At 44.6% G+C, this 27,882-nt stretch overlaps 1 protein-coding gene across 1 annotated transcript in view; it reads right to left on the reverse strand.

Annotated features, from left to right (window-relative positions):
• CDH26 (cadherin 26) overlaps positions 1-16,567 on the reverse strand; it is a 43,300-nt gene extending 26,733 nt beyond the window's left edge. The window contains exons 1-3 of the mRNA XM_025186156.2: positions 16,481-16,567; positions 2,122-2,199; positions 976-1,098 (exon numbers count right to left, since the gene is read on the reverse strand). Coding sequence (XP_025041941.2) covers positions 976-1,098; positions 2,122-2,199; positions 16,481-16,513 — 234 coding nt within the window. The 5' untranslated portion in view covers positions 16,514-16,567. The remainder of the gene's footprint in view (positions 1-975; positions 1,099-2,121; positions 2,200-16,480) is intronic.
• Positions 16,568-27,882: the final 11,315 nt, after the last annotated feature.

Raw genomic sequence — 27,882 nt, forward strand, 5'->3', positions numbered from 1 at the left:
TTAAACAAACTTTATGGGACCACAGAAAATATGGCCACACTTATGATAAATGGGCATCTAGCTAACTAAAATCATGTCGGACCACAGATGTTGCCAGATCAGAGAGTTCCAGACTAGAGAGGTTCAATCTGCAGTTAATTCAAATTGTGAACCAATTTTTTATATAAAGCCATTTTTACCTGAAGCGTGAGAGCTTCATAATAGTGATAGAGCCACTATAATTAAGAGTTTGAGCCACATTCTATTGAAATTAATTGAAAGCCAGTTGGATTAGATCCTAATGTATTAAGCGCATGGACAAACTGCTAAAATAAAGAGCAACAACTTCCCAAGTGCAGATAATCTGGACCTAAGAGTTCTGAAGGAACTTAAGAACAAAGGGTGTGAGATGTTACCAAAAATCTAGTGTCTGCTCAAAATCAGCAATTTTCAAAAAGCCTTTGACGAAATCTCTTTAAGAGGTTAAGCAGACTAAGTAGCTATGGAGTGAGAAACAAAGTACTGGCATCAATTAGAAATATTTTTTTAAAAAAAGACAAAAAGGTTAATTAAATAAGGTACAAAGAAAAAAAACTTTTGTTTTCTATTGGACTTTCTCCTCCATATAAACTCTAATGTACTGAACACTAGTTCATAGGAAGAAACAATTCCTATGGATGTTTTTTCCTGAGTTGCCCACTACAGGGTTTCTTCCCTTCCTCTGGAGCTACTGGGGCTGATCGCTGTCAGGGAAGGAATACTGGCCTAGATGGACCACTAGTCCAACCTGCTATGGCAATTCTTATATTTCTGTCTGATGTGGTATGTCAGGAAGGTACCAGTCACTCAAATGAGGATCCATCTTGTTCCACAGTGGAAGAGTGGCAGCCTCTCTACCCCATTATATTGGTGGCTCCACTCTGTGATGTCTCCACATTTAATAAAGTATTCTATATGGGAAAGGAGGAATGTCCTTGCTAAAAGCTTTTGTTTTACCTCTCCAGCAAGTTTGGGGAATGGTCCTTTGTCCTCCTCTTCAAGTTCAATGGTGGTTATAACCCATCTCCTTTTTGTGCGCCTTAGAGGACGAAGACTGTCTGACTGATAAAGATCCAGCCCCTGTTGGTATAACAACATATTCAGGTCACAAAAGTGGGAGGTAACTCTCCCAATAAATTGTGAACTTCAGATTTTGCTTCTATGATTAAACTTCTTTATAATGTAAGAGGTCTAAGTATAACCCTAATATCATGAAAGTTCAACATAATTGGGATTAGAACTTGGAATTTCCTGATTCCCAGTCCTAAGTGGGGTTCAATAGACAAAAGGGAAGAAAATGACTGATCAAATGTTATACCTATCTATTGTCTAATACTTCTTCCAATAGGGAGACTTTTACCACAAACACATATAGTAGCAGGTGCAGACATAAGAATAAATCTGACTCTAAGGGTATGTCTACACTACAGAGTTTTGTCGGCAAAACATCTGTTTTGCCGACAAAACTTGAGGAACATCCACACTGCAATTGCATTCTTCCACAAGAAAATCGAAAGAACAGAGGGGTTTTTCTGGCACTGGCAATATTCATTCTATGAGAAAGAAACCTTTTTGCGAAAGGCGTGTGTGGACGGGGAAGAGGGAGTTCTTTCGGAAGAAGAGGAAAGAGGAAAAAACACAGGTGCCGTGGTGGTCGTGCCGTCCACAGCAATCACTGCTTATATGTGAGAGACCATCCATTCAGTCTGGATGCTCTCTTTCAAAAAAACAGATCGCTTTTTCGATGTACTTTTGCAGCGTGGATGCTGTCTTTCGGAAGACGTTTTTTCAGAAGATTTCTTCCGAAAAAAGCCTCTTCCGAAAGAAGCCTGTAGTCTAGACATAACCTTAGATACAAAGGGTGAAGGTACATGATGGAAATTCTTTTGCAAATAGGCCACTCTTCCCTTTGACTTCTCACGCATAAACGATTCATTGAAGTGTGTGCCCTGATCTTTAAATAAAGTAACTAATTTTTGTCTGTATTTTCACATTATGGTGATTTCTTGCAAGCCAAGACTAGCCAATGAAAATTCTAAAAAAATACGTATCACTCCAATTTTAAATTTATTTTTTATTAAGGAAATTAGTAGATTAACAAACCTTGCCGCTTGTCTGATGGGTTGTCTTTTTTAGACTGACACTGTTCTGTTCATGAGAGGAGTTGCTGGCAACAGTAATCTTATAAAACAAAATAACATTAATTGGGGGGGTGACTTACTATAAGATCTCAGAGTGACTTATTTAATATTGTACTTACCCAACAGAAAGTACATTGTCTTTTCAGAACCCTTCCTCCCTCCCCCCCCAAAAAAAAGGAACCAAAAGATACCTGACTCTCAGAAGAGTTCTGCTCAGGCACTTCCCAAATTGTAAAATTTAAAACCGAGATGGATTTACAATGGAATAGGTGTCTTTATCGCTCCAGAACTTACTCAAAGTTTCTAGTATCATAAATACTAGGCTATACTAATGTCCTGGTATACAGACCCACCATATTATTGGTACTTAACATAGAAGGATAATTACCACACAACAGGATACTCTTTTGCAAGTAAGTGGTCAATTATTTTCAGCTTTAAGAGTAAGCTCGTTGACTTTTATGACTTTTTGCTCTCTTTCTATTAATGTCAGTAGCATTGGGAGAAAAAACAGGCCAGTCGAGATTTTCAATGGAATCAAGAGCCCAACATCCATGGAATTTGTTATCTAACTCCATTGGGCTCCTTTTCAAATTAAAGGAAAGAAGTTCTACAAAACATGTTTCACAGCTGTAGCAGGATAAAAAGATTTTCTATTTTGAGCTTTTTGAACTTACAAGTGGGCTTACATTTTCAAAGCTGAGACTTAGGCTCCATTTACCAGATGTAATCTATACCTACAAAACTGAAATTTTTAACTTTCTGTCTGCAAAACTATTTGCAGAGGGAGTCAAATCTGCTAAACTACTTGATTTGCAACTGCAGTGTAATTGTGGATCAAATGTTGTGAGTGCAGTTTAAGGATGTTAACTATTGGGGCTCTTGTACATTTCAAAGGAGGAATGCGGAACTCTGCATGCAGCCCAGTGCCAGCAGGAAGTCCCATTGATGCCGGGCTGCATGCGGGTGCTAGCTTTGAAATGCACTCAGAGTCCCCTGCTGACCCTGGGCTCCATGGTGAGTTGCCGCTTTGAAATGCCACACTGGAGCCGGGGTCAGCTGGGGACTTCCCAGCTGATCCTAGGCTCCAGTGACGCATTTCTGTGGAACCCAGGATCAGCTGGGGAATCCCCAGATGACCCCAGGCTCTACACATGGAGCACCGCACAGCTGGTCCTGGGATCAGCTATGCGGCGCGACCCCTTTGAAACTCCAAGGCAGCTGGGGACTACCCAGCTGACCCCAGACTCCACACACACTGTGCTGCACAGCTGATCCTGGGCTCAGCTGTGCTGCACTCCTGCTTTCAAGTACCCCCTTTCCCCTCCTTTGCTGCCTCTATCTGATAGAGGCAGCAAGGGGAGAGAGCAGGAAATCGACTAGTCGACTGATTATCTGATAAGCAGTTGCTTATCGGATAGTCAACTAGTCTTTAAGATCACTAGCGCACTTTATGACCAGAAAAGAAAGTCCAGCCTTTTGAGCGTTTTCTGTCTCTATATTATGTAAAATTATGAAAGGATATTATGCAGAACTACTTAGCTGCAAACACAAAACAAGCTTTTCCATGGAAGATCAAATCAATGTCATTTATTGTAAAGGGCACAGTCAGTACAAAAAACAACTTTATTGTGACTGATATTAATCAGGTCATTCCAAGGACTTTACCCATTTCCTTAAATAACAAACAAAAGCGTGAACTGCGTGTCAGCTGTATCTGGGTTTAAAGAACAATATTATTATCCCTTTTATGGCATGTTATCAAGTTATCTGGTCTTCCCCTAGGGAGAATAGGATTGATTCTGTATGTATACATTCTAGAGCTGCATGTATTAATTTTAGGTGTCTGCCAAGGCTATATTGTGACATGCATTATTACTTGCAAGTGCTGTTTATTAACTGGTTGAAAAATACAGCCCATAGGATGGGGCTTCAACTACCATTCCAGAGGCATGTGTCCATGCTGATAACACGTTCTAATTGATAATGATCTAAAGCCGAGCAGACTGACTCATGTTCATTTTCATCATCGGAGTGATTTTCTTTTTTGGTGTTTGGGCTCTGTAGTTTCCATGCTGGGGTGTTGCTCTTTTAAGACTTCGAACAGCATGCTCCACACCTCATCCCTCTCAGATTTTAGAAAGCACTTCAGATTCTTAAGCCTTGGGTTGAGTGCTGTAGCTATTTTTAGAAATCCCACATTGGTACCTTCTTTTCATTTGTTAACTCTGCTGTGAAAATGGGTTTTGTTGTTGTTTTTTTAAATACAAAGAATGTATCTTGGTCATCATCCAAGACTGCTATGTCATGTAACATATGACAGAATACAGGTAAAACAGAACAGGAGACATACAGCTCTCCACAAAGGAAATAAGTCACAAATTTAATTAATGTATTATTTTTTTAAAGCGTATCATCAGCATGGAAGCATGTCCTCTGGAATGATGACCAAAGCCTGAAGAGGCATACAAATGTTTAGCATAAGTGGCATGTACCCAAACCTGTTTGAGCAATTGTCTGAACAAGGAGGACTAAGTGGACTGTAGACTCTAAAGTTTTACATTGTTTTATTTTGAATGCAAGATTTTTTGGACATAATTCTACATTTGTAAATTACAGTTTCATGATTAAGAGATTGCACTACAATACTTGTGTTAGATTAACTGAAAAATACTATTTATTTTCTCATTTTATAGTGCAAATATTTGTAACAGAAAATAATACAAAGTGAGCACTCTATGCCTTGTATTCTGTATTGTAACAGAAATCAATAGATTTGAGAATGTAAAAATAAATAAAAAATATTTAATAAATTTGAATTGGCATTCTGTTGTTGAACAGTGTAATTAACCACATTTTTTAAAAAAATTGTGGTAGTTATTTTTTTTAGTTAATCGCATGAGTTAAATGCAGTTAATTGGCAGCTCTAATCCTTTTATATATTTGAAGACTTAATGCAGAGACAGACACATTAAGAGCTATTATAAACAAAACTAACACCCGCTGAGGTCTCTCCCTTCTTTGCAGTGCTGATGCATGTATCTGAAGAGACAGCATATATGCAAAATTGGTAATGTATTATTAAATGCAAAATTTAAAATAACAGGAATTTGCATGAGTGAGAATGGATTATCTCATACTTGTAAGACTGTTTTTAACTAATGCTCTAGCTCACAGGGAGAACTTGGGTTGAGGAAATTAAACTCCTATCAAGACAATTAGGTAGAATTTCTGTTTGTTGAAGGAAAGTACTTGAAAAGCTAGAAACTGTATTTGTCACTTCTGGGCTCTAGAGTGGAAATAACCATTTCTTGTTTTTCTTTGGGATAATGCACAGTTATTTAACCAAGAGATTATTTATCCCATCAGTAGAGTGATAGAGCAATGCAATGTTATTGATATTAACTGGGGCATGACAAATTCGACATAAGGTAAACCTGTTGTTCTGTGTTATCAGGGACAAGTCTAAGATAGTTTTCCAAATGCTCTCATTCTTCAGGAATTCCCCCCCTTCCCCTCTCTTGCAGTCATTTAAGTAAGTTTCACCAGCCTTACACAGAAGCATAATTATTGAACCCAGAAGAAAACAGTAAATGTTGCTATGTATTATGGGCCCGCATTTACCAGAGAGTGATTGAACAAATGTGTATGTTAGGCACTGAAATGAATAGGAATTTCACCACTGGTTGAAAGAGCAGCAGGAACAGGCCCATAACTAGCATCAAAATTGACAAGACAGTATAACAGTGCCGCATGATTAACATGCAATTGTCATAATAAATAATTTGACACACACATTAGATACACAAATTGGGTGACAGAATATTTTTATTGGACCAACTCAACAAAAGAAATCAGTCCATTAAAAGATATTACCTCACACATCTTGTCTCTCATATCCTGTGACCTACACAGCTACACCTACACTTGACATCCAAATAATTAATTAGATATACATTTCAATATGATGGGGACTAATTTGGCTCCAACTACTCAAGAGAGAGATCTTGCAGTCAGTGTGGATAGTTCTCTGAAAAAATCCACTTAGTGTGCGGCGGCAGTCAAAAAAGCAAATAGAATGTTAGGAATCATTAAAAATGGAATAGAGAATAAAACGAAAAATATCTTATTGCCTCTACGTAAAACCATGGTATGCCCACATCTTGCATACTGCGTACAAATGTGGTTGCCTCGTCTCAAAAAAGATACATTGGCATTGGAAAAGATTCAGAAAAGGGCTGTGAAAGGAAGGTATTGAGGCCTACCCAGAATATGTCAAATGAGCACCAGTTTAATTGTAAGTGTAAAGGAAAGGCAGCATTGTGAGATACAGGAGATAAAAATAAAAACAAAATTTGATTGGATGACCAACAATAACCCTGTTTTTAGGGAAGTAAGTAACTCAGACAGCAGTGGCAACAAAGTGCTGATTACCCCAAATGGAGCAGACGAAAGTTTTTGTAAGGGCAGAATGAGACAACAAAAATCTAACGTCAGCAATTGTCAGGCGAGTGGAGGACTACCAAAATACCGAAACAGAGTATATAAGGTTGGCTGAAACAGACCAAGAGTGGACGGGTTGCGAATCCAAAAAGCTAGGTCTGATCAACCAGGGCTCCCTCCCCGTCGCTGAATCTCGCTGCCGCACATAAGCTCCGAAAGGGGAACAAATAAGCTCTGAAAGGGGAACAACACCGGTCGTAAGTTGCAACGAAAAATCCAAAGAAAGGAAAAACATAAAGAAAAGAATATCTCCTGAATCTAAGCAATGCTTCTATCTTTCTTAACGTGAGTATTATATATTTGTTAACTCCATAAATTGTTTAAAGGTAAATTAGGAAGGTATATCTGTAGGAGAAGTTATTTCTTGTTTGTTTTTTAACTGTACTGTTTTTCTACTTTTTCTTTGTATATTATATTGTCTTAAAAGAATAAAAAATAGTGAATTGATTTAAATGGAAAATTAATTATAAAGTAAATAGAAAAAATAAAAAAATCTTTGTTTGACCCTAAAAAGAGGTATTCCTCTGTCTGTGGTTTCAAATCCTTTAAAGAACCAAACCCGGTTACCGAAAAGGGCAACAAAAATTATTAGGAGTTTGGAACGGGTCCCATATGAAGAGAGATTAAAAGACTTGGACTTTTCAGCTTAAAGAGGAGGAGACTAAGGGGAGATATGATAGAGATTTATAAAATCATGACTGGTATGGAAAAAGTGAACAAGGAAAAGTTATTTATTTTTTTATTTCCACAATATAAGCACTAGGGGTCACCAAATGAAATTAATAGGCAGCAGGTTTAAAACAAACAAAAGGAAGTTTTTCTTCACTCAGCGCACAGTCAACATGTGGAACTCCTTGCCAGAGGACTTGGTGAAGGCCTGTAGCCAGACGTAAACCCCCATTTTAGATTCATCTTTGTCTGCTTAAAACCATGCAGGGCACATAAGAGCAGGAAAACAGCATATTCTTTAAAAACCTTGGAGCAAAAGGTTTAGATATGCTGGCTCAGTAACCATAACCAACAGTAAGCAGAGATAAAAGGGTGGTCAAACTAAAAGGCTGTATATCGTGCCCTTGACTTAACCCATATTGATACGAACACACAGCTGTCCGCGGGGAAAGGAATCTCCTGCCCAACAAGAACATCCGGCAGTCCTAATTTAGCTATCTTCCTCTCTTACAAGTGTAAATTAACTTGTAACCTGCTTGTAAAAACTGGCACCACAAAACGAACCAGTAAAATTTGGCCTCTTAAAATAAAAAAAAAAATACGGGCCCCCAGGGGTATAAAGATAAGTCCAGCAGCACACTTGCTTTAAGTGTCAATCTACCATCTATCTGCTGGTCGGGTTAGGTGTTTAATCTCCCAAGGTTTCAAGGGAACGCCCACCTCGTATTCATCTTTCCTAGGAATTGAGACCGGCCCTGGCCTGACACGCTGGAGTCGAGAGGCACAGAAGGGGGTAAAAATTGTACCCGGATGTGGTCCTTTGTTTAAGTATATATATACATAGTGTTAGAGCTCTTTAAAGATTAAGCTGTCACTTGGTACCATTATTTCTATTTTCTATCTTTACCTTTTTCCTGTAATCATTTTTAAAACCTATATATATATATATTTGCTAGCATTTAAAAAATAGAGCAATAGCCATTGTAACCATATGCTTTTATAAGTCTTTTAATAAACCTGTAACTGTTTAAGCTTTAACCTGACTCCTTCAGTTGCTGTAATAAAACCAAGCACAATTTAAAAAAACTTCAGCCGGTCATAAAGGAACAAACATAAAAAAAGCTTGGGCGTTTAAATCTGTGTCACTCCCAGGTGACAGATCCGTTGGGGCACTTTTCAGCCTTCCCCAGGCTGACCGCTGTGAAAAAACTTTGTGTTCTAGCAGCTAAAATCTAAAGTGTAATAAGCTCTTCCTATATAACGGGGCGTCTGTTGGCCTGCTGGCTACCCTCTGCGATGGAACCCCGGTCCTAGCAGTAAAAACACGAACGTTAAACCTTTTCTCAAAAACACACACACACACACACATTGCCCTAACCGTCGGCTAACAAGGCTAGAACTTTAACAGGGTTCAAAAAAGAGCTAGATAGATTCACAGAGGTTAGGTCCATCAATGGCTATTAGCCAGGATGGGGAGGAATGGTGTCCCTAGCCTCTGTTTCTTTGGAGCTGGGTGACAGGGGGCAGATCACTTGAGGATTATCTGTTGTGATTGCTCCATCTGGGGAATCTGGTATTGCCCACTGTCAGCAGACAGGATACTGGGCTAGTTGGACCTTTGGTCGGACCCACTATGGCCGTTCTTATGTTGATGTGTCATCAGCCAAAAGTTTTAAATGTAATGTAGAGCTCTCTAAAGCACTCCTAATAATTTTTAACAAAACTTCGAAAGCTGGGGAAATTCTAGCACATTGGACAACTGCAAACATAATTCCAATATTTAGGAAGGGTAGAAAGGATAACCCAGAGAACTGTAGACCGACTAGCCTGACAACATAGCGTGGCAAAATAATGAATTGGTTAATATAGGGCAGTGGTCCCCAACCTTTTGAGGTTGTCGGGCGCCAGGGGGCGTGGCCGTTTGCCCGCCGGGCGCCAGGGGGCGGGGACACTTGCGTGCCCGGGGGCGGCCCCCCCCTAGCCACATGCCCAGGGGCGGCCCCCCCCCAGCCGCACACCCGTGGGCCGGACACCCCCATAGCTGCGTGCCCGGGGGCAGGGCCCCCTCCAAGGGCTGCGCGCCCGGGACCGGCCCTCCCGCCGAGTGCCGCGCGCCCGGTGCCAGCGCTCCTCCCCCACCCCCGCCGAGTGTCGCGCGCCCGGGGCCGGCGCTCCCCCCCGCCGCGTGCCCGGGGCCAGCGCTCCCCCCCCCCGCTGCGTGCCCGGGGCCGGTGCTCCCCCCCCGCCGCGTGCCCGGGGCCGGCGCTCCCCTCCGCCCCTTCCCGCCGAGTGCCACACGCCCGGCGCTCCACCCGCCAAGCGCACTCCCCCCGCAAGCGCCCGTGCGCCATGTGCCCGGGGCCAGGCCAGCCCCGAGCACCTGGCGGGCGCATTGTTGGGGACCACGGATATAGGGACTATCAAAGAATTAGACGCTAAATATATATTTAATGCTACAGAAAATGGGTGCTGTCAAACCAACTTGTTTTCTTTTTTGATAAGATGATTGATAAACCCAACTCTATTTTAATATATTTAGTACAACATATCTAACAATTGCAAGATATTGAATTCACAGGATGCACATTAGGTGGACTTAAAAATTAATTCACTGAAAGACCTGAAAATATAACTGTTGGAAGGTATCAGTTTGCTGCTATGTAAGGGATCTGTTCTTGCTCTAACACTTTTGGGCTGCATCTAGACTGGCAAGTTTTTCCGCAAAAGCAGTCACTTTCGCGGAAAAAACTTGCCAGCTGTCTCCACTGGCCACTTGATTTTGCGCAAAAGCACTGGTGTTCTACTGTCCAAAATCAGTGCTTCTTGCGCAAATGCTTTGACGTTCCCGTTTGGGCAAAAGCTCTTTTCCGGAAATGTTTTTGCACAAGACGGGCAGTGTAGACAGCTAAAAACTGTTTTGCGCAAAAAAGCCCCAATGGCGAAAACGGTGATCGGGGCTTTTTTGCACAAAACCGCATCTAGATTGGCACGGACGCTTTTCTGCAAAAAGTGCTTTTGTGGAAAACGTCCGTGCCAATCTAGATGCTCTTTTCCTCAAATGCTTTTAACAGAAAAACTTTTCCATTAAAAACATTTGCGGAAAATCATGTCAGTCTACACGTAGCCTTGTTGTTTAAAAATATTCAGTGTAAATCATATAAAATCTTTTCCGGGATAAAGGTCGATACAAAGTTTGGTAGGGAAGTAAATAATGAGGACAAGTCACTGTTACAGAATAATCTGACTTGCCTGAATAAACAATTAAAATCAAACAATATGGGTTTTAATGCAACCAGTGCAAGGGACATGAGCTATATGTATAGGACAGGACACTGTTTTGAAAAGCAGAGACTCCGAAAAGGACTTAGGAGTCATTGTAGATAATTGCCTCAATATGAGCTCTCAGTACAATGAAGTGGCTAAATGTGCTAATGTGACCCTTGAATTATAAAAAGAGAACTGCCAAGTAGAAGAAGGGGAGTGATCTTGCCTTTCTGTTAGGCTTGGGAGAATTAGATTTTTATAATAGATATCAGGAAATGTCAATTTCACCATACACACAAAGGGTATGTCTACACTACAAAGTTAGTTCGAACTAACAGACGTTAGTTCGAACTAACTTTCATAGGCGCTACACTAGCGCTCCGTTAGTTCGAATTTAATTCGAACTAACGGAGCGCTTAGTTCGAACTAGGTAATCCTCATTCCATGAGGATTAAGCCTAGTTCGAACTTACTAGTTCGAATTAAGGGCTGTGTAGACCCTTAATTCGAACTAGTGGGAGGCTAGCCCTCCCCAGGTTTCCCTGGTGGCCACTCTGGGCACCACCAGGGAAACTCTTCTGCCCCCCTCCTGGCCCCGGACCCCTTAAAGGGGCACGGGCTGGCTACGGTGCCCGTGCCAGGTGCAAGCCTGCCAGCACCGAGCCAGCAGACCCTGCACCTGGCACGGATTGAGCCACCCACCCGATGCCCCCCAGCCCTCCTCCTCTTCCTGGGACCAGGCTGGCAGCTCCCGGTAGCTTGCCCGGGACCGCAAGAGGCGGGCACCCGCCTGGGCTAGTGCAGACATCGTGGACCTCGTCCACGATCTCCGCACTAGGCACAGGAAAGTGGCCAGCTAGGGCAGGAGAGCTGCCAGCCTGGCCACCCAGGAGCAGGTGTGCATGAAAATCAAGGGGGTCCACTGAGACCCCGACCCTGAGCCCTGAGCTTAGAATGGCCGTCCTGGGTCAGACCAAAGGTCCATCTAGCCCAGTTGCCTGTCTGCCAACAGCGGCCAACCCTAAGAACCCTGGAGGGGATGGACCGAAGACAGTAACCAAGCCATTTGTCTTGTGCCATCCCTCTCCAGCCTTCCACAAACCTTGCATAGGGACACCACTCCTACCCCCTGGCTAATACCACTCCATGGACCCAACCTCCATGACTTGATCTCACTTCCCTTTCAACTCTGTTCTAGTTCTAGCCTTCACAGCCTCCTGCAGCAAGGAGTTCCACAGGTTGACTCTTTGCTTTGTGAAGAACAACTTTCTGTTACTAGTTTGAAGCCTGCTACCCATTCCTTTCCTTTGGTGTCCTCTAGTCCTTCTTTATGGGAACTAATGAAGAACTTTTCTGTATGCACCCTCTCCACCCAACTCCTGCTTTTAGAGACCTCTATCCTGTCCACCCTCCATCTCCTCTTTTCTAAGCTGAAAAGTCCCAGTCTCTTTAGCCTCTCTTCATATGGGACCTGTTCCCAACCCCTGATCATTTTAGTTGCCCTCCCCTCTCCTAGCCTCTCTTTTCCCAGTCTCCCCCAGTTTTGTTCAATAAAGACAGATTCCATTTTGGAAGACACGTTATCTTTATTTTGTACATCAAGAAGAGGGGCTAGGGAAGAGTAAGTGGAAGGAGGTGAGGGAGGAATGGGGCACGAGCCCCCGATGGGGAGGACTGGGCTGGCTCTGCGGGCTTCTGGGGGTGGAAGCTCTCCTGCAGCCCCCCAATTGCCCCCTCTCCCCAGATGGCAGCCTGCGGCAAGTGCAGCCGGGATGATGGCCGAGTGGTGTGATGTGCCCAGTGTGGGCACTCCGGGCACTCCAAGCCAGGACTGGTTTTCAAGCGGGGCACCCCTGAGAACTGTCTGTCCAGGGTGGGGGTCGGGTCCCTTTAAGCACAGCCCTCGGCTAGCCTGAGACAGCATCTCCACGCTCTAAGTCCTCCTCTGATGCCCTGCCGGCACTGCTTCCGGCCATCCTTAAGCCCTGTTCAGGGTCCACTTAATGTGGACATGCTAGTTCGAATTAGCAAAACACTAATTCGAACTAGTTTTTAGTTCTAGACGCGTTAGTTCGAATTAGATTAGTTCGAATTAACTAATTCGAACTAAGTTAGTTCGAACTAACTCTGTAGTGTAGACATACCCAAACGTACCAAGATATTTTGATCAATCAATGACTGAAAACTACTATTAGGCAACGTACAAAAAATGGTGTTTGTGATCTTAGAATTTCCTTTAAGGTTATTTATATTGTATATTTTGATATGTGATACTGACACAGATTGTGTTAATATTACCATCCCTAAAGCTTTAACTTTCTGAATCTCAACATCTACAGGTAAATAACTCTGTGACCTTCACACCATGTCTAACACTTTCATAAATTCCTGCAGCTCTGCAAATTTACAGATAAAAACAAAAGAGTCTGAAAATAAACACTGATATTATCCATTTAAATTATTTTTTTTAAATCTACTTCTGGCAAATAAAAATATTATGTCCAGTTGTGATGTTCCTATTTCAAGAAAGATATGGAAATACTGGAGAGAGCAACAAAGAAGGCTAGAAAAATGACTAGGGGCTCAAAAACAAAGGTGTGTTACACTATGAGGTTTAAGGAGCTTAATTTATTCAGCTTACTGAAGAGAAGGTTGAAAAGTGACAGAGGCATTGACACAGGCACAAGAGATCTCAGGGATTTGGTATACACTGAAGGAGAAAGTTGACTTAAGGAGTCAATGTATCTTAAATTGTGTTTTCGGGCCATCTACACAACAGGAGGTTGACAGGAGCAAATGCTCTCGTCAACTTCCCTTACTCCTCATGATGAACAAGTCTACCGGTGCCAACGGGGACACACTCTCAATTAGAATTAGCGGGTCTTCACTAGACCCGCTAATTCAAATGCTAGAAGATCGACCTTTGGAGGGTCAATCTTCTCCGTAATATACATAACCCCAGGGGGCTAAGGACTTTTTCAGCCTTGCCGATAAAGAGGTAACAAGAACCAATGTCTGGAAATTGATATCAGACAAATTTAATCTTGAAATATGGCAATTTCTAACAGTGAAGCTAATTAAGGGTTGGAACGAATGGCTTACCAGGAGAAATAGTGAATCCAAACTCTTAAAATCTTTAAAATGCAATTTTCTTTCTTAAAGACATGCTCTAATCCAGTTTCTGGGGTAAATTCTACAGGCTATGTGATCATCACAGTAGTGCCTTCTGGCCTTAGTCTATGAAATATGCACATATAATCATGGTAATTGTGCGTGTTTTTTTAGGAGTACGAGCATAGCAGACTTACCCTGCATTGCCCGGATCCTTCAAAGCAGAAGGGTGGTGGTGTGGGGGAGGGAGTGCAGGACTGAGGGAAGGGCTTTCAGGATATAGAGCGGATGGAGGAGCCTGGGACAGGCGGGTATAAGAGTGAGGTCTGGAGGGTAAGGAGGGGCTCAGGAGAGGGGGGCTTTTTTCTCCCCCAGCTGTCCCCCCACTGCCAGGGGCCTTTTTTCTCCACCTCTGGCACTGTGCTAAAGGGGGGAAAGGTTTGGGGTCAGGGGAGCTACTTTGTGTGCTAGCAGGCAAGATAGGAGAGCCCCAATCCTGCTGGTCACTTTCCTGGTGGTATAGTTGCTGCCAGTGAACACTCTGCACTGCAGCATAGCTCTTCCCTGCAGTCTCTCTGCCCCCAATGGAAACTGATATCCCTCCAAACAGCAGCCCATCCCTTTGCATTTTATGGAAAACTGTCCTTCTGCCAGGACTTCCAGTTGTCCTGGAACAACCAAACCCTGACCTTGCTTTTAAGTTAGGAGAAGAGGAAATTGTAGTTAAGAGAAGAGGAAACTTTATACAGGCAGTCCCCGACTTACGCGGATCGGACTTACGTCGGATCCGCACTTACGAACGGGGCTTTCTCGCCCCGGAGGTCGAGGTAGCAGATTGCTACCTGTGAGCTCCGGGGCGAGAAAGCCCCGTTCGTAAGCTGCTCCGGTGCCCCTGGTCTGCTGGAGACCGTCTCCAGCAGACCAGAGGCACCGGGCGGGTTCCCGCGCTTCTGAGGCTTTGCCAGAGCAGAGCCTCAGAAGCGCGGGGAACCGCCGCTGCTGCCGCTTGAGTCCCGGTGCCTGTGGTCTGCTGGGGACCGTCCCCAGCAGACCACAGGCACCGGGACTCAAGCCGCAGCCGCGGGGGGGTCCCGCACCTCTGAGACTTTGCCAGAGCAAAGCCTCAGAGGCGCGGCACCCCGCTGCCGCTGCGGCTCTGCTCCCCGTGTCCCTGGTCTGCTGGGGGGGGCACGGCTAGTGTGCCCCCCCCCAGCAGACCAGGCTTTTGTTTTGGACCCTGGAGCAGAGCAGCTGGGGCGCTGCGGATTGGTCCTGCAGCGCCCGCTCTGGGCACTACTGGACCAACCCGGCAGCACCCCAGCTGCTCTGCCCCAGGTCCTGATTCAGCCGCTGCTGGTCAGTTTCAGCAGTGGCTGAATCAGGACGCCTGGGGCAGAGCAGCTGGGGTGCTGCTGGGTTGGTCCAGTAGCGCCGAGGAGCGGTGCTACTGGAGCAACCCAGCAGCACCCCAGCTGCTCTGCCCCAGGCGTCCCCAAGTCAGCCACTGCTGAAACTGACCAGCGCTGACTACAGGAAGCCGGAGGAAGAGTTGCTCTGCCCCAGGCTTCCTGGAATCAGCACTGATCAGTTTCAGCAGCAGCTGACTTGGGGAAGCTTGGGGTTCTTAAGTTGAATCTGTATGTAAGTCAGAACTGGCGGTCAGTTTCAGCAGCGGCTGAATCTGGACGCCAGTTCCGACTTACATACAGATTCAACTTAAGAACAAACCTACAGTCCCTATCTTGTACGTAACCCGGGGACTGCCTGTAGCCATAAAAGAGCACATCTATGTAAACAAGGTCTTTTCACTTTATACTGGTTTTGTATTAATTCTAGTAGTTCATAAATGAACAGGTGTGAAATATACATGTTTTTATTAAATAATCAATTGACTTTGCAATTCTGTGGGTTCTCTGGTATGCTCTTGTGTTTAAATAAGGTTCTGCAGAACCTTTCACACATGTTTAACTTCATGTGTGTCACTAGTTCCACTGCACTTAATGGGACTAGTATTATGCTTAAAAAAGCTAAGAAAAGCAGGTGTGTAAGTCTTTCTAGAACTGGGGACTGAGAATGGTATCCGGTCTTTTTAAGTGTCATTTCCATAGTTTTACCTTGTGGGAGTATCCCCATCTTGTTTGGTTACATTTTGCATGCAAGAACCTATTTGTGGGCTTGGAAGGATTAGATTTTTTTGGCAAATGTTGATGTCACAGAACATACACAAACTGACACATTTCCTTCCATGATGGTTGATATTTACAGATAGGCAAAGTAAGAAAAATTCGGTTGGAGAACATTCTAGGATTGAATTGAAAGATATAGTTTTTACTTGGCATGTGTTGATATATTCTGTTGACCACCTGCGTTGTAATGGTTATAAAACCATAACTTTTTGACTCTTAACTGTTGTCATTAAATAACTAGTGTCTGGTCGCTCCCTAACTTCTCACAACAAAGAAAACTGAAACTGATTAAAAACCCAAACGCTTAAAAATATGAAATGGTTGTAAAAACTCAAATGTTGCCAAGCCCCCCTCTTTGAGATCGGTGCCTCAGCGAAGCCGGTGGGTTGACCGGAGAACAGTTTCAAGAGCAAAGATGGGTATTTCCAAAGGGTTTTCCCCTAACACCGGCTCATCATCTCCCCCGCTCCCGCATCCCTTGCCTGTGCAAAGCTCCAGCCTCCTCCAGTGCGCGGTTCCCGACCTCCCCCTGCCCAACCTCCACGAGGCGCCCTGTCCCCCTCGCAAGCGCGGCGACCCCCACACCTACCGCCAGGAGCAGCAGCGCAGCGAGGCACCCCATGGCCAGCGGGGCAGGCGGTCCCGGGAACTCCCGCTGATGTGATCCGCGGCGGCGCTGCCTCCCAGCTTATAAAGCCGGCTGGGGGAGCAGCCGGGGCGGCCACGTGCCGCCCCCTCCCTTCCACTGCAGGGCCCGGGCGGGCGATGCAGAGGCTCCCCAGGCCGGCTGGGGGGAGCTGTCCGCCGCCTTGCAAGTCGCTACTGGAGCTGCAGGCAGACCCGCCCCCCTAGGGGTGGGGGGCACCTTGCGAGTCCGGTCCGCGCAGACGGTGTAGGAGCGTGTGGGTGGCGGGCGCGCGATTTGGGGGCACCCTCCTCCCTCACCCCCTTTCCCTGGAGGCTGCAGGGCTGCGTTGTAGGGCGCCCCGCGGCGTGAGCCTGTCCCCTCACTTCTCACCAAAGCGTGTGGCTTGGGGGGGGGGGCTCAGACTGAGGAGGGGGGGGAGAGCTCTGCCCCCAAAGCAAACTGTGGCCATGCCCGTGGCAACCCGAGGCTCGGCTCAAGGGAGGTGGTACCGTTCAATATAGGACCATGCGCTGTCCGCTCTGCTGGGCTCCACCTGGGTTATGCTTTAGGAGAACCACATGCTGACTTCCTGGGCTGGGCGGGAGGGGATGGATAAATAGTGGTATCTCTTCAGCACTACCCACCTGTTGTAGTAAAATGAGACCCCCTGGGTGAGGGAATTAGAGGTGCTACTTCATCTGGTTTGAAGTGGTTCCCATCAGATACAGGACTTAGAGTTTGGTTCAATGGTTCTCAGCACCCCGCTACACAAATTGTTCCAGCCTTGTGCATGTCTCTGATATCATCTTTCTTACTGCTGCAATAAAATAATTAACAATGTTGACACTGAAATCATCACTAGGCCTCTGAGTAACAACTTCCCTGGAAGAATGGGGCAGTTTGCCCCACCCCGTGGTTCCAGGCTCCTACAAACTCAACTAGCTGGTCTCCACATTTTCAGTTAAGGTCACATTTCTGCGGTTTTCTTCACAACCATGACAACTGGAGATTTCTTTTCAGAAGTACAAAATCTGAGAAGCTGGAGAACAACACAATATCTACAGAAAAGTGGAGTGCAGTGCCCAGGCTGCTACCGGCTAGTTTCAAGGGCACTCAGTGCCTTGCAGGAAAGAGAGGTTGCCCATAGGGTGTGTCTAGACTACAGGGATTTTTCGAAAAAAGTAGCCTTTTTTCAAAAAATATTTACCTGTGTCTAGACTGCTGCCGCGTTCTGTCGACAGTAAATCGAAAAAACTCGGCAGTTTTGTTGATGGCAGTAAACCTCATTTTATGAGAAATAATGCTATTTTCAACAGAGATCTGTCAAAAAAAGGTATGTGTGGATGTGGAAAAGGTTTTTTTCTTTTTTTTTTTAAATGCTTCCAGGAAGAAGCCCTGGTGGACACCCCTGCCAGACCTTTCACCGCCATTGTTCCTGCCTGTAGCATCTTTTAAAGGCACAGGCGCCCAGGAGTAGCATTGTGGCAGCAAGCCAGCTCCAACCAGGATCCTGACTTCTCGGCTCTTGCTGGAAGGCACACTCAGAGCCATGTCCCAGGGACAAGTTCCCCAAAGCCCTCCTGACCCTTCCAGGGACACATCCCCGCACCAAGCCAAGGGCACCAAATGCCAGGCACCCTCCTAGTCTGCGCCTGAGATCAAAGCCCTCTTGGAGTTCTGGTTGGAAGAGCAGGGAAGTCCTTAGCCATAGGCAGAGTAGGCAGTTGCCTAGGACACCAGTATTTCTGGGGCATCACTCTGTAGGGATGGACTGGAAGCAGTGGAGCATTTATAAGCAGGGGCTAAACTACTGCTTGCTATCAGACAGCTAAAAGGAGACAGCTGCCCTGTGGGTGAGTGTGCTCACTCCAATTGTTTAGCTCTGCAAGATAATTAACTGTTAACTGTTGACTTGATATGTAAATACAGCTCATGCCAGGAGGGGGAGGGAATACAAGGTGTGGCTATGTAAATCCAATTCAGCCAGGCCTGATGGACGATCAGTGTTGGAATGGAATGTGGTGTATTGTAACTAATTTGGGGATGTTGTGGGGGTCACAAATCATGCCAGCCATAAATGTGGAAACTGTAAAATATGACACCAGTGTTTGCAGGAGAGACACCCTCATTGTAAGAGGTCTCAGAGGAACAAGCCTCCCCTCTGCCATAGTTGAGTGAACTGAGTTGGGCTGGTGGGTGTAAGTAAGTGAGGAGTCTTTTTGCTAGTCTAGTAGAAGCTAGAATCATTGCAAGAGGAGTAACGGTAGTTTGAATTAGGAGTTTTAATTCAAACTACCTAGTCTGTGCTGCATGTAGCTGCGGGTAGGTACTTTGAACTAGGGGGCATTTAAAAATGGTGGCACCAGGGAACATGCAAATAAAGCCCAGGATATTTAAATTCCGGGCTTCATTTGCAAGTTCGAATGCCTACATTAGCCACCCTAGTTCGAACTAGGGTAGCAGTATAGACATACCCTAAGGGAAGCATTTTACATTGTTAACAAAAAGTTTATTTTTCTTTACAAAACAGTGATATAGGTTTTGTAACATACAACAGTGCAATAAACTGTAAGCATTTTGTCAAGCACACCTATCTCTGTTCTCTGTGTGAATGTGTACAACGGGGGGCAGAGATAGGTTTTGGGGGGAAGGCACTGGGGGCATGGGGCACACCCACATTTGGAAGGCCCTTGGGAAACTCATCGGGCTCCTTGGGAGAATCTCTCCGTCAGGGCTTCCCAAATACACAATCCCAATTGGTGGGCTTGGAGGATGGCAGCTGTCCAGGGCTGCTCAAACAGCCTCCCCTCCACATCAGCCCATGTCCCCCACACAGGGAGGAAGGCCTCCCCTTTCCTCTCCCCCAGGTTGTGCAGCACACAACAGGCAGCAATCACTTTGGGGATGTTGCGTTCACCCATGTCCAGCCGAGTGAGCAGGCATCTAAACCTGCCCTTCAGATGGCCAAAGGCGCACTTTACCTGGAAGCGAGTCTGATTCAGGTGGGCGTTAAACAGTTCCCTGCTCGAATCCAGGTGCCCAGTGAACAGCTTCGTGAGCCAGGGCATAAGGGGGTACTCCACATCGGCCACGATGGACATAGGCATCTGCACATTCCCGACTGCAAAGTTTTGCTCTGGAAAGAATGTCCCAGCCTGCGGTACAGGTATGAGTTCTGGAAGATGCAGGCATTGTGTGCCTGGCCTGACCACCTGACACAAACATCTGTGAATTGTCCCCGGTGACCAACCAGGGCCTGCAGCACCATGGAAAAGTAGCCGTTTCTGTTAATATACTGCGCTGCACAATGGGGAAGTGCGCGGATCAGGATGTGAGTCCCATTGAGTGCTCCACCGCAGTTCAGAAATCCTAGCCCTGCAAATCCAGCCACAATGGTATCCAGGTCTCCAAGGCGGACAGTCCTTGACGCAGCTCCGAATTGATGGCCGTCACCACCTGCAGAAAGGGACAAATAGAAACACATATAAGAGGAAATTAGAGGAGTTGCCTGAGCTGATGAGAGGTGCTCCCTCACCCCTCCCCGATCCCAAGAGCACCCCCTCAGGCAACCCTCCTTCCCCACCCCCCCCCCCACCACAGCAGTGAGAGGCCAGGAGGGCTTCTACCATTCCCACCCCATTCCCTCTGCCCGGTCCTGACTGTCCCCCTTATCCACCTCCCCCACTATGGACTGTCCCTAGAGAGTGACTTACCTCCATCAAGACGGCCCCAACAGTAGACCTCCCCACACCAAACTGGTGTTCCGAGCGGTAGCTGTCGGGGGTGGCCAGCTTCCATAGAGCAATAGCGACACACTTCTCCAGGGGGATGGCAGGTCGCAAGTGGGTGTCCTGACATTGTAGGGCAGGGGTGAGCCAGGCACACAGCTCCTGGAACATGCACTTCCGCATATGGCAGTTTCAGAGCCAAGCCTTGTCGTCCCCCTGCTCCCTAACAAGATGGTCCCACCAGTCTGAACTGGTGTCCAGCCTTCAAACTCCCCTCTCCAGGAATAAGTTAGGTGGTAAGGACAGTGGGGCTGCAGTTTGAGTGAAGGGCTCAAAGCTGGGCTCTGAATCCAGCTGTGCCATGAACATGATGATGGTCTCATGAAGATGCAGCAGAACTTCCAGCATCACAGTGTGGGGCCATCGCCTGCCCAGGGGCAGCTCCAGCTCCATGGCAAAAAAATGATTGAAAGCACAAAAACCAACCAGGAAACCAAATGCTATGGTGTCCCACAAAGCAGGGCACTCCAAGCAAGCACTGCAGAAGCTTTGCTGTCCCTCTAGGAGGTAGGCAAGCCAGCTGCAGGAGCAGAGGAATGGCTGTTCAGGAGGATCCCTTAAAGCACGCGTCTCTGCAAAGAGCATGCTGCAGGACCCGGAAATAAAGGCTACCCTCATGTCCTGGCAGAAATGCTTCCAGGTGCCCTTTTTTCGACAGAGCGTACAGGCAGTCTGGACGCTCTCTCTCGAAAAAGCGGATCGATTTTTCAATCTGCTTAGTGCAGTCTAAACGCTCTTTTTTGAAAGAAGCTTTTTCAAAAGATACTTTCTAAAAAGCCTCTGTCGAAAGAGGCTTGTAGTCTAGATGTACCCATAGTGTCTAAGGCATTGTCTGCATATAGGTGTAAAAGACTCTCTTTGAAAATTATGCACGTTTGAAGAGACTATTGTGAAAGCTAATAAATTATTTTTGTAGATGACATAAGGGGTCAGGACTTATATGAACAAAACTTCAACTCTAGTGAAAGCCTAATTAAACCAAAGAGTATTTCAGAAAATGTAATGAATATAAGAATTAAATCTCTAAACTTAAAAGATGTTCTGAGATTTCCCTCCACAACACAGTTACAATTCTTGTTGCATTTACATTAACAAAGTGAATATTCATGATTGTACCTGGACTATCTATGAACATCTTCATCCAATGAAAGGGTGAAAGCAACTAATATTTAAATCCAGCCAAGACTTAAAAAAGTTATCTTGATTGTCCAATGGAATTATGAAAGAAGAATATAAATCTCTTTGAATTAAAAAAGTAGCACACTTCTTTCATCTCCACTTCAATATCAGGAATGTCGCTACACACCCACTTCAGCCTCCTTCAATTAAGCAAACAGCAGCAATAAAGCAAAGTAGCCCCTTTATTGCCTCAAAAAGAAGCAGCCTTCAATATAGCACTACAGGCAGTCCCCGGGTTACATGGATCCGACTTACATCGGATCCCTACTTACAAACGGGGTGAGGCAACCCCGCACTAGCTGCTTCCCCCCAGCAGACCAGGGAGACGCGAAGCGGCTTTTCTCAGCAGACACCTCATCTTGAGAATAAAGGACTGAGGGAAGTGAGGTGTGGGAGAATAAAACTGAGCTCTGGAGAAATGTTTGGCTAGAGTTTCCCCTACAATATGTACCTGTTCCGACTTGCATACAAATTCAACATAAGAACAAACCTACAGTCCCTATCTTGTACGTAACCCGGGGACTGCCTGTACTTCTGTAGCATAATGATGTCATCAAACATGAGGGCTGAAAAAGTTTGCCAAAGGACTTGTCCAGGAGCTAGGGTTAGGTTTTTCTTGTTGTAATGATTTTAATAGGCTATTGAAATGGTATGGTAATTTAAGACAGCAATAGCTTCTCTTTAACACCAACAAGATTTAGGTTGTATCGCTAACAAGGAGACATAAGAGAAACAGAGAGTAAAGTGGATTTAATTTTAATATTATGATTCTTAATATTAATTAATCTGCCTTTCTCAAGACAGTTCATGGAATGGCTTCAAGTAACTGAATTTAAATACTTTCTTTAGTTCCATAGGACTTAATTAAAATCACTCACCTTTCCTCATTCATAAACTGTTTAGGATATCCACTATAAACCAAAAAGGACTCACTTGCCCTTAAACAAAATCCCTTTACCCATCTATGAATGCTGTTGTATCTGCAATCCACTAATACAGGACTCTACTAATTTTGGAAATACACTTTTGTTTTAGCTATAGAAAAGCAACCTCAGCAGAGGTGTGCCCACTCTCAGTGGTGTGATATGTATATTATTAAAAACTCACAAGAAGCATGCTGAAGTAACCATTCTTAGTATTTTTTTCTTTCCTTAATAATAAAACTGTCATAGTTAATCATTTTTTTGCAGTACTGTTGTAGCTGTAGTGGTGCTAGGGTATTAGAGAGACAAGGCAGGTGAAGTAATGGCTTGTATTGGCCCAACCGGTTGGTGGAAGAAACAAGGTTTGGAGCTACACAGAGTTCTGTGACCTGAAGAAAAGTTCTCAGTTGCTCAGAAGCTTGTCTCTTCCACCAACCCAGGCTGGTCCAATAAAAAATATTTCATTACCCACCTTGTTTCTCCTAGTTAATAAATAACAAAAATTTTTGGTCATAAGATTTAATGGGCTGGAACCCACTTCATCAAATACAATTGACAAAGTGGATTCCAGCCCACAAAAGTTTATTCCCAAATAAATTGGTTAGTCTTTAAGATGGCTAGAGGACCCCTTGTTGTTTTTGTTCAAACAGACTAACATGGTATGACAGCGCATTGGGGGTCCCCTGTCTCCTGCACCCCGAAATGGCACAAATAGACTGCACCAGCTGGTGGAATAAAGGAAGTTTACTGCCTCTCCAGGATACAGCACAGCACAGCACAGATGTAATCTGGTCACAGAGCTGGGCTAGGATGCCTCAGGCCCCCTTGAGATGCGGGGGAGACTGGGCCCCTAAACTCCAGCCCCTTTCCCTAGGCTGTCTCCTCCATGCTCCCAGACAGCAACTAACTCACACTCTTCCAGCCCTGCCCCCCAACCAGGGCAGCCTTCCCCCTTCCTTTGTCCCTCTCCATGGGGGGGTGTCTGGTTCAACAGGTTTGGCGTCACCTTTGCATACTGAGGTTTTCCCTGGTGGGTTTTGCTCCAGACAGCAGAGGTCACCACAGCCCAGCAAGTACCCCCACTACGTCACACATGGCTACCATTCTGAAACTAGTTAATAATTGTGATTATTTTGCTTGTTTTTCTTATAGTGTCCCCCTAAAGTATGGCAAGAAGCATTTATGACTAAAGTAGTGGGAATCTCAGTCTTGATTTATCACAAAGACAGTTATTTGGTTTGACCATTTTCTGTTTCGATAGATTATTAAATTAGTAATTGTTGAGATAGTTACTTAACAACCATAAAAAAAACCTTTCTGCCCTACTTTCAGTCCATAAGTGGAAGGCACAGTGTAAGTTCAAAGGACTATTATCAAAGGAAGAAAAATTGGTACAGAAGCCATCTGAGAGAAGATTTCAAAAATTTCTGCATTTCAGCACAAAGGTAGTGTTGTTAGCCTTCCAATGCCAGTAGTTGGCAGCTCCTCCAATCCATATTTCCTTGGGCAAAAATATAGTTTGTTAATTAAAAAACTCCCTGGCAGTGTAGCTTTGTTAGAGCTGTATTAACAAGGACTCCCCTGGCTATGACTTACCCCAAGACATGGAGAAGACTGTGGGAAAAGGCTGTATTATGTTTTCCAGGGACTATCTATGGGGCTGCAGAGGGCCCTCTACTGCTGCCAACTTCTCTTTGTCCACTCACCACCTGTTCCCCTTCGTTGCAGACTCTGGGTTCCACTGAGATGAAAGGAGAGTGGGGAATGATGTTGTCAAGGTGTTTGAGCGTCCTTTTCTCCCCGAACGATAGGAGATTTGTGCATGGAGGAAGGATTTCACATCCTGCTAATCTAGAAGACACAAACTCAAGCTTTCAGCAGTTACACAGCAATTGGACTGATCTCAAGAAGATCACACAATAACTCATAAGGGGCAGATAGTTCTTCAGAATAACTAGTACACCACAGTTCCACAGTCATTACCACTATTTCAGGAAGTGAGCAGACATTCCTTCCTGGGCAGATTTCTTCTCATTCATTGAACAGTGATAGAGGTATGGTTAAATGGAAATGGATTTAAAAAAACAAATCACAATGTCTAGTAATGGCTGGTGTCATGTTTATGTACTTTATTGCATATTTTACATATGTCAATGAATAAAGAAATAGGTAGCTTCCTCCACAGAGTTCTTAGGGAATTTGATTTCTAAATAATTGCACAAACATGTTGTAAAACAGGGTAAGATAATACCGGCCCATAGGCCAGAACAAGTTCACCAAGGTTCACACTGCTATATTTACCTGCGCCTGTTCATGCACCAGTGATCACTGGCCCCTGGGAGCTGTGGGAAGTGGTGTCCTGGTCCACACCATGCATTGGCCAGGAATGACGCTCTGTAGCCAGTTGGAGCTGGCATAGAAGCTGTAGAAACCATTTCATATTTAGCTAGAAGCCATCTTGTATATCAGAAACCATTTCAGCTTTTCTCTCAAGCACGTAGACCAGAGTGAACTTTCTGTCACCCTGTGAGAAGAGGCCTACAGGATGGGCTATTGGTATGTGTTAATTGGGCTGGTTGGGACAGGAGATGCACTCCCTCGTACCTGTCCGCCATCTTGCTGATAAAGCTTTATTTTTCCAAGTTTAATTGAGGATTTCTGTAATTGGATGCCCTGACGTCAGACTGTTTGGCTAAGGGTATAAAGATACTAGGATTGATTGTATTAGCCAGCCTTACTGGGCCCGGCTCTGCTGGGACCACGTTTGGCTCATGCTGTGCTTTATTAATTAATAAAGCTGTTTGTTAGCTGCCTAAACAGAGAGGAGCGTTTTTTTGCTTCGAAACTGGGATCACCTGTATCTGAAGAGGCACAGTTATATATAGTTGTGGAGGCCTGCTAACCCTGGTGAATTACTGTCATTTTATTACCCACCCTTGTAAAAAATAGTCAAAAGTTTATTTAAGTATTTTAAGTAAATGGTTTCTCTTGGACTATGCCTAACCCAATTTTTAGCTGCCCCTATAAAAGGCTACTTCATCTGCTCACATGATGACTTCATGAATTTATTCAGCATATGTGTGTAAGCAACACAAGACTTATGTTGGACTTCAATGAAACTCAGTAATTCACCAACAAAAAAAATGAAGAAGTCCTTGATGCTTAGACTTTTGAAATACTTTAACTCAACTGTCAACATAGTGAAACAGGAAATAAAACATTTTTGTAACATCACTGTAATGGGGGCTCTACACTCCTCATGACCTCTTCCATACAGAAACTGCATGGACTCCCCTAGATGTGCTCTACATGAAACTGTATTTCTGTTCTCCTTCACAAGTATCACCACAAGCCCCCATGCTCCCATCTGTTTACTATATTTGCTGACCTCTCCCACTGCATTTCCTTCCTGTGCCTTTTTTAATCCGTCTGGTGCTGATGGAGCCAATGAAGATTTTCCCCCACCTAGCCCACCAGTCTGATCAGATTATTACCCCCAATCAGCTTTGCCTGGGGCACAAATTATCATCAGAGTGATCAGAGCCCTACTTCCTACTCACTGTCTGCACTCTGTCACAATTACATAAAATACAGGAGGAAATCTGAACAGACAGACAGACAGACAGACAGACAGACAGACAGACAGACAGACAGACAGATAGATAGATAGATAGATAGATAGATAGATAGATAGATAGATAGATAGATAGATAGATATAAAATTTGTTCAAGAATTCCTCCTAAATATTTGGTATGCAGCTTCCTCTTCTATTAACTTAAAGCAAGGGCAGAGTTTGGTTATGCCAGGACAACCAGGAACCCCAGGAAAAGGACAGTTTTCCATAACACACAAAGGGATGGGGCTGCTGTTTGGAGGGACATGATATGAGAGTGGCCACTGGGGGCAAGCCCACAAGGGAAATATACAGTGTCCATTCACGGCGGGCGGGGAGTAGCCATATCACCAAGAGAATGGCCAGTAGAACTGGGGCTCTGACATCCTACCTGCCAGCACACGGCACACCAAGTAAGTAGTCCCCCTGCCCCCTGCCCCTTGGCTGCAGCCCTGGAGGGAGGGATAAAAAGGCCCTTGGTGGTTGTGCCGGCTTGGGGGAGAAGGATTGGGAACAGGCTCCTGGAGGCTGAGGGGGAAAGAATAGGTCCCTCGTAGGTTGGGGGAAGCCTGAGGTGGGAGAGAACAGACCCCTGGTAAGTGAGGAGGCCTGAGGGGGGGGTTCAAACAATACTATTTGAATTTTTAACAAACATAGTGATGCGCCCTGCCATTTATTCCAGCTCATTATGATTTTTGCCAGAGAAACTCAAAATGTGATGGCTGAGTAAGGTAAGAAAACATCTTATGTGATTTATTGAAAACAACTATTATTTGTTTTATGACCATGGTGATCATAAACAGAACTAGAGCTCCATTGTGCTAAGCACAGTACAAACCCATAAAAAGTTCCTCTTCCTAGAAAAGAGAGTCATTATTTTTCTATGATTTACTTCCTTGATATAAATAATACTAACCTGTAAGATAAAGTAGGTCACATAGATGGTTAATAAATAACACCCTGACTGTAACATGCCCTGTAAAAAAGATTTTTTGGCTACCCCACAAATAAATCATAAAATTTCTAGATTTTCATGTCCTCTTTAAGATTGCTAATTTCCATGGAAAATCAATTACATTTTTAACACTGGTAAAAGGGAATGTGTGGGCAAGCTTTTCCAAATCTCAACAATAGCGTGACTTTTCAAACCTTTTTTCTGTTATTTCTAACAAACCTACATATTTAACAGTACCTTGAAAGACTTCTTGTTTAAGCAACAGAACACAATTCATTTTCCTTGAGGTAAATATTGTTTTCAGCTTCCTCTTGCTATATTTGACATTTTTATTTATTCTCTTGTATGAATAAATACTAATAATTACTTCAACAGAAGTCAATAGCTACTTATTAGTAAATAACAAGGATTATCTAGCATTTTGACTTTCTTTGGCTTGTTAAAGTGAAAGGAGGCCACCGCTGGGATGGGGATATGCATCAAGTGTCAGTCTGGGGAGAAAGATACATAGAGCATCAGCTACCAAGAATCATTGTATCTAAAAGCCCTGGGGTGGCCATTAGTTAGATTAATTGGTGTCTGGAGTTTAGCTGGAACATGAGATCAGTGTTGGGACCAAAAGAATGGGTGGGGTACACCTGTCCAGAAAACAAAATGTGAAAGAGTTACATCAATTAAAAGCTATTACAATCCTGCCCTTCAGACAGCAAATGTTCCCTTCTGAAGGGGCCAACTGCCCTTAAACACGTAGCTGGATATTCAGGTCTTCTAAAAATATTAAAATGCCATTAAGACAAGCATTATTTCAGCTCACAAATACTTGTCCTGGCTTGCAAGAGCACAGTTCTGGGTAATGTTTGCTTTTCTTTCTTTCGTGACAAAATCAACAGTACTTTTTTGTATC

The sequence above is a fragment of the Pelodiscus sinensis genome, chromosome 18 (assembly GCF_049634645.1).
Source record: "Pelodiscus sinensis isolate JC-2024 chromosome 18, ASM4963464v1, whole genome shotgun sequence".
NCBI lineage: Eukaryota > Metazoa > Chordata > Testudines > Trionychidae > Pelodiscus > Pelodiscus sinensis.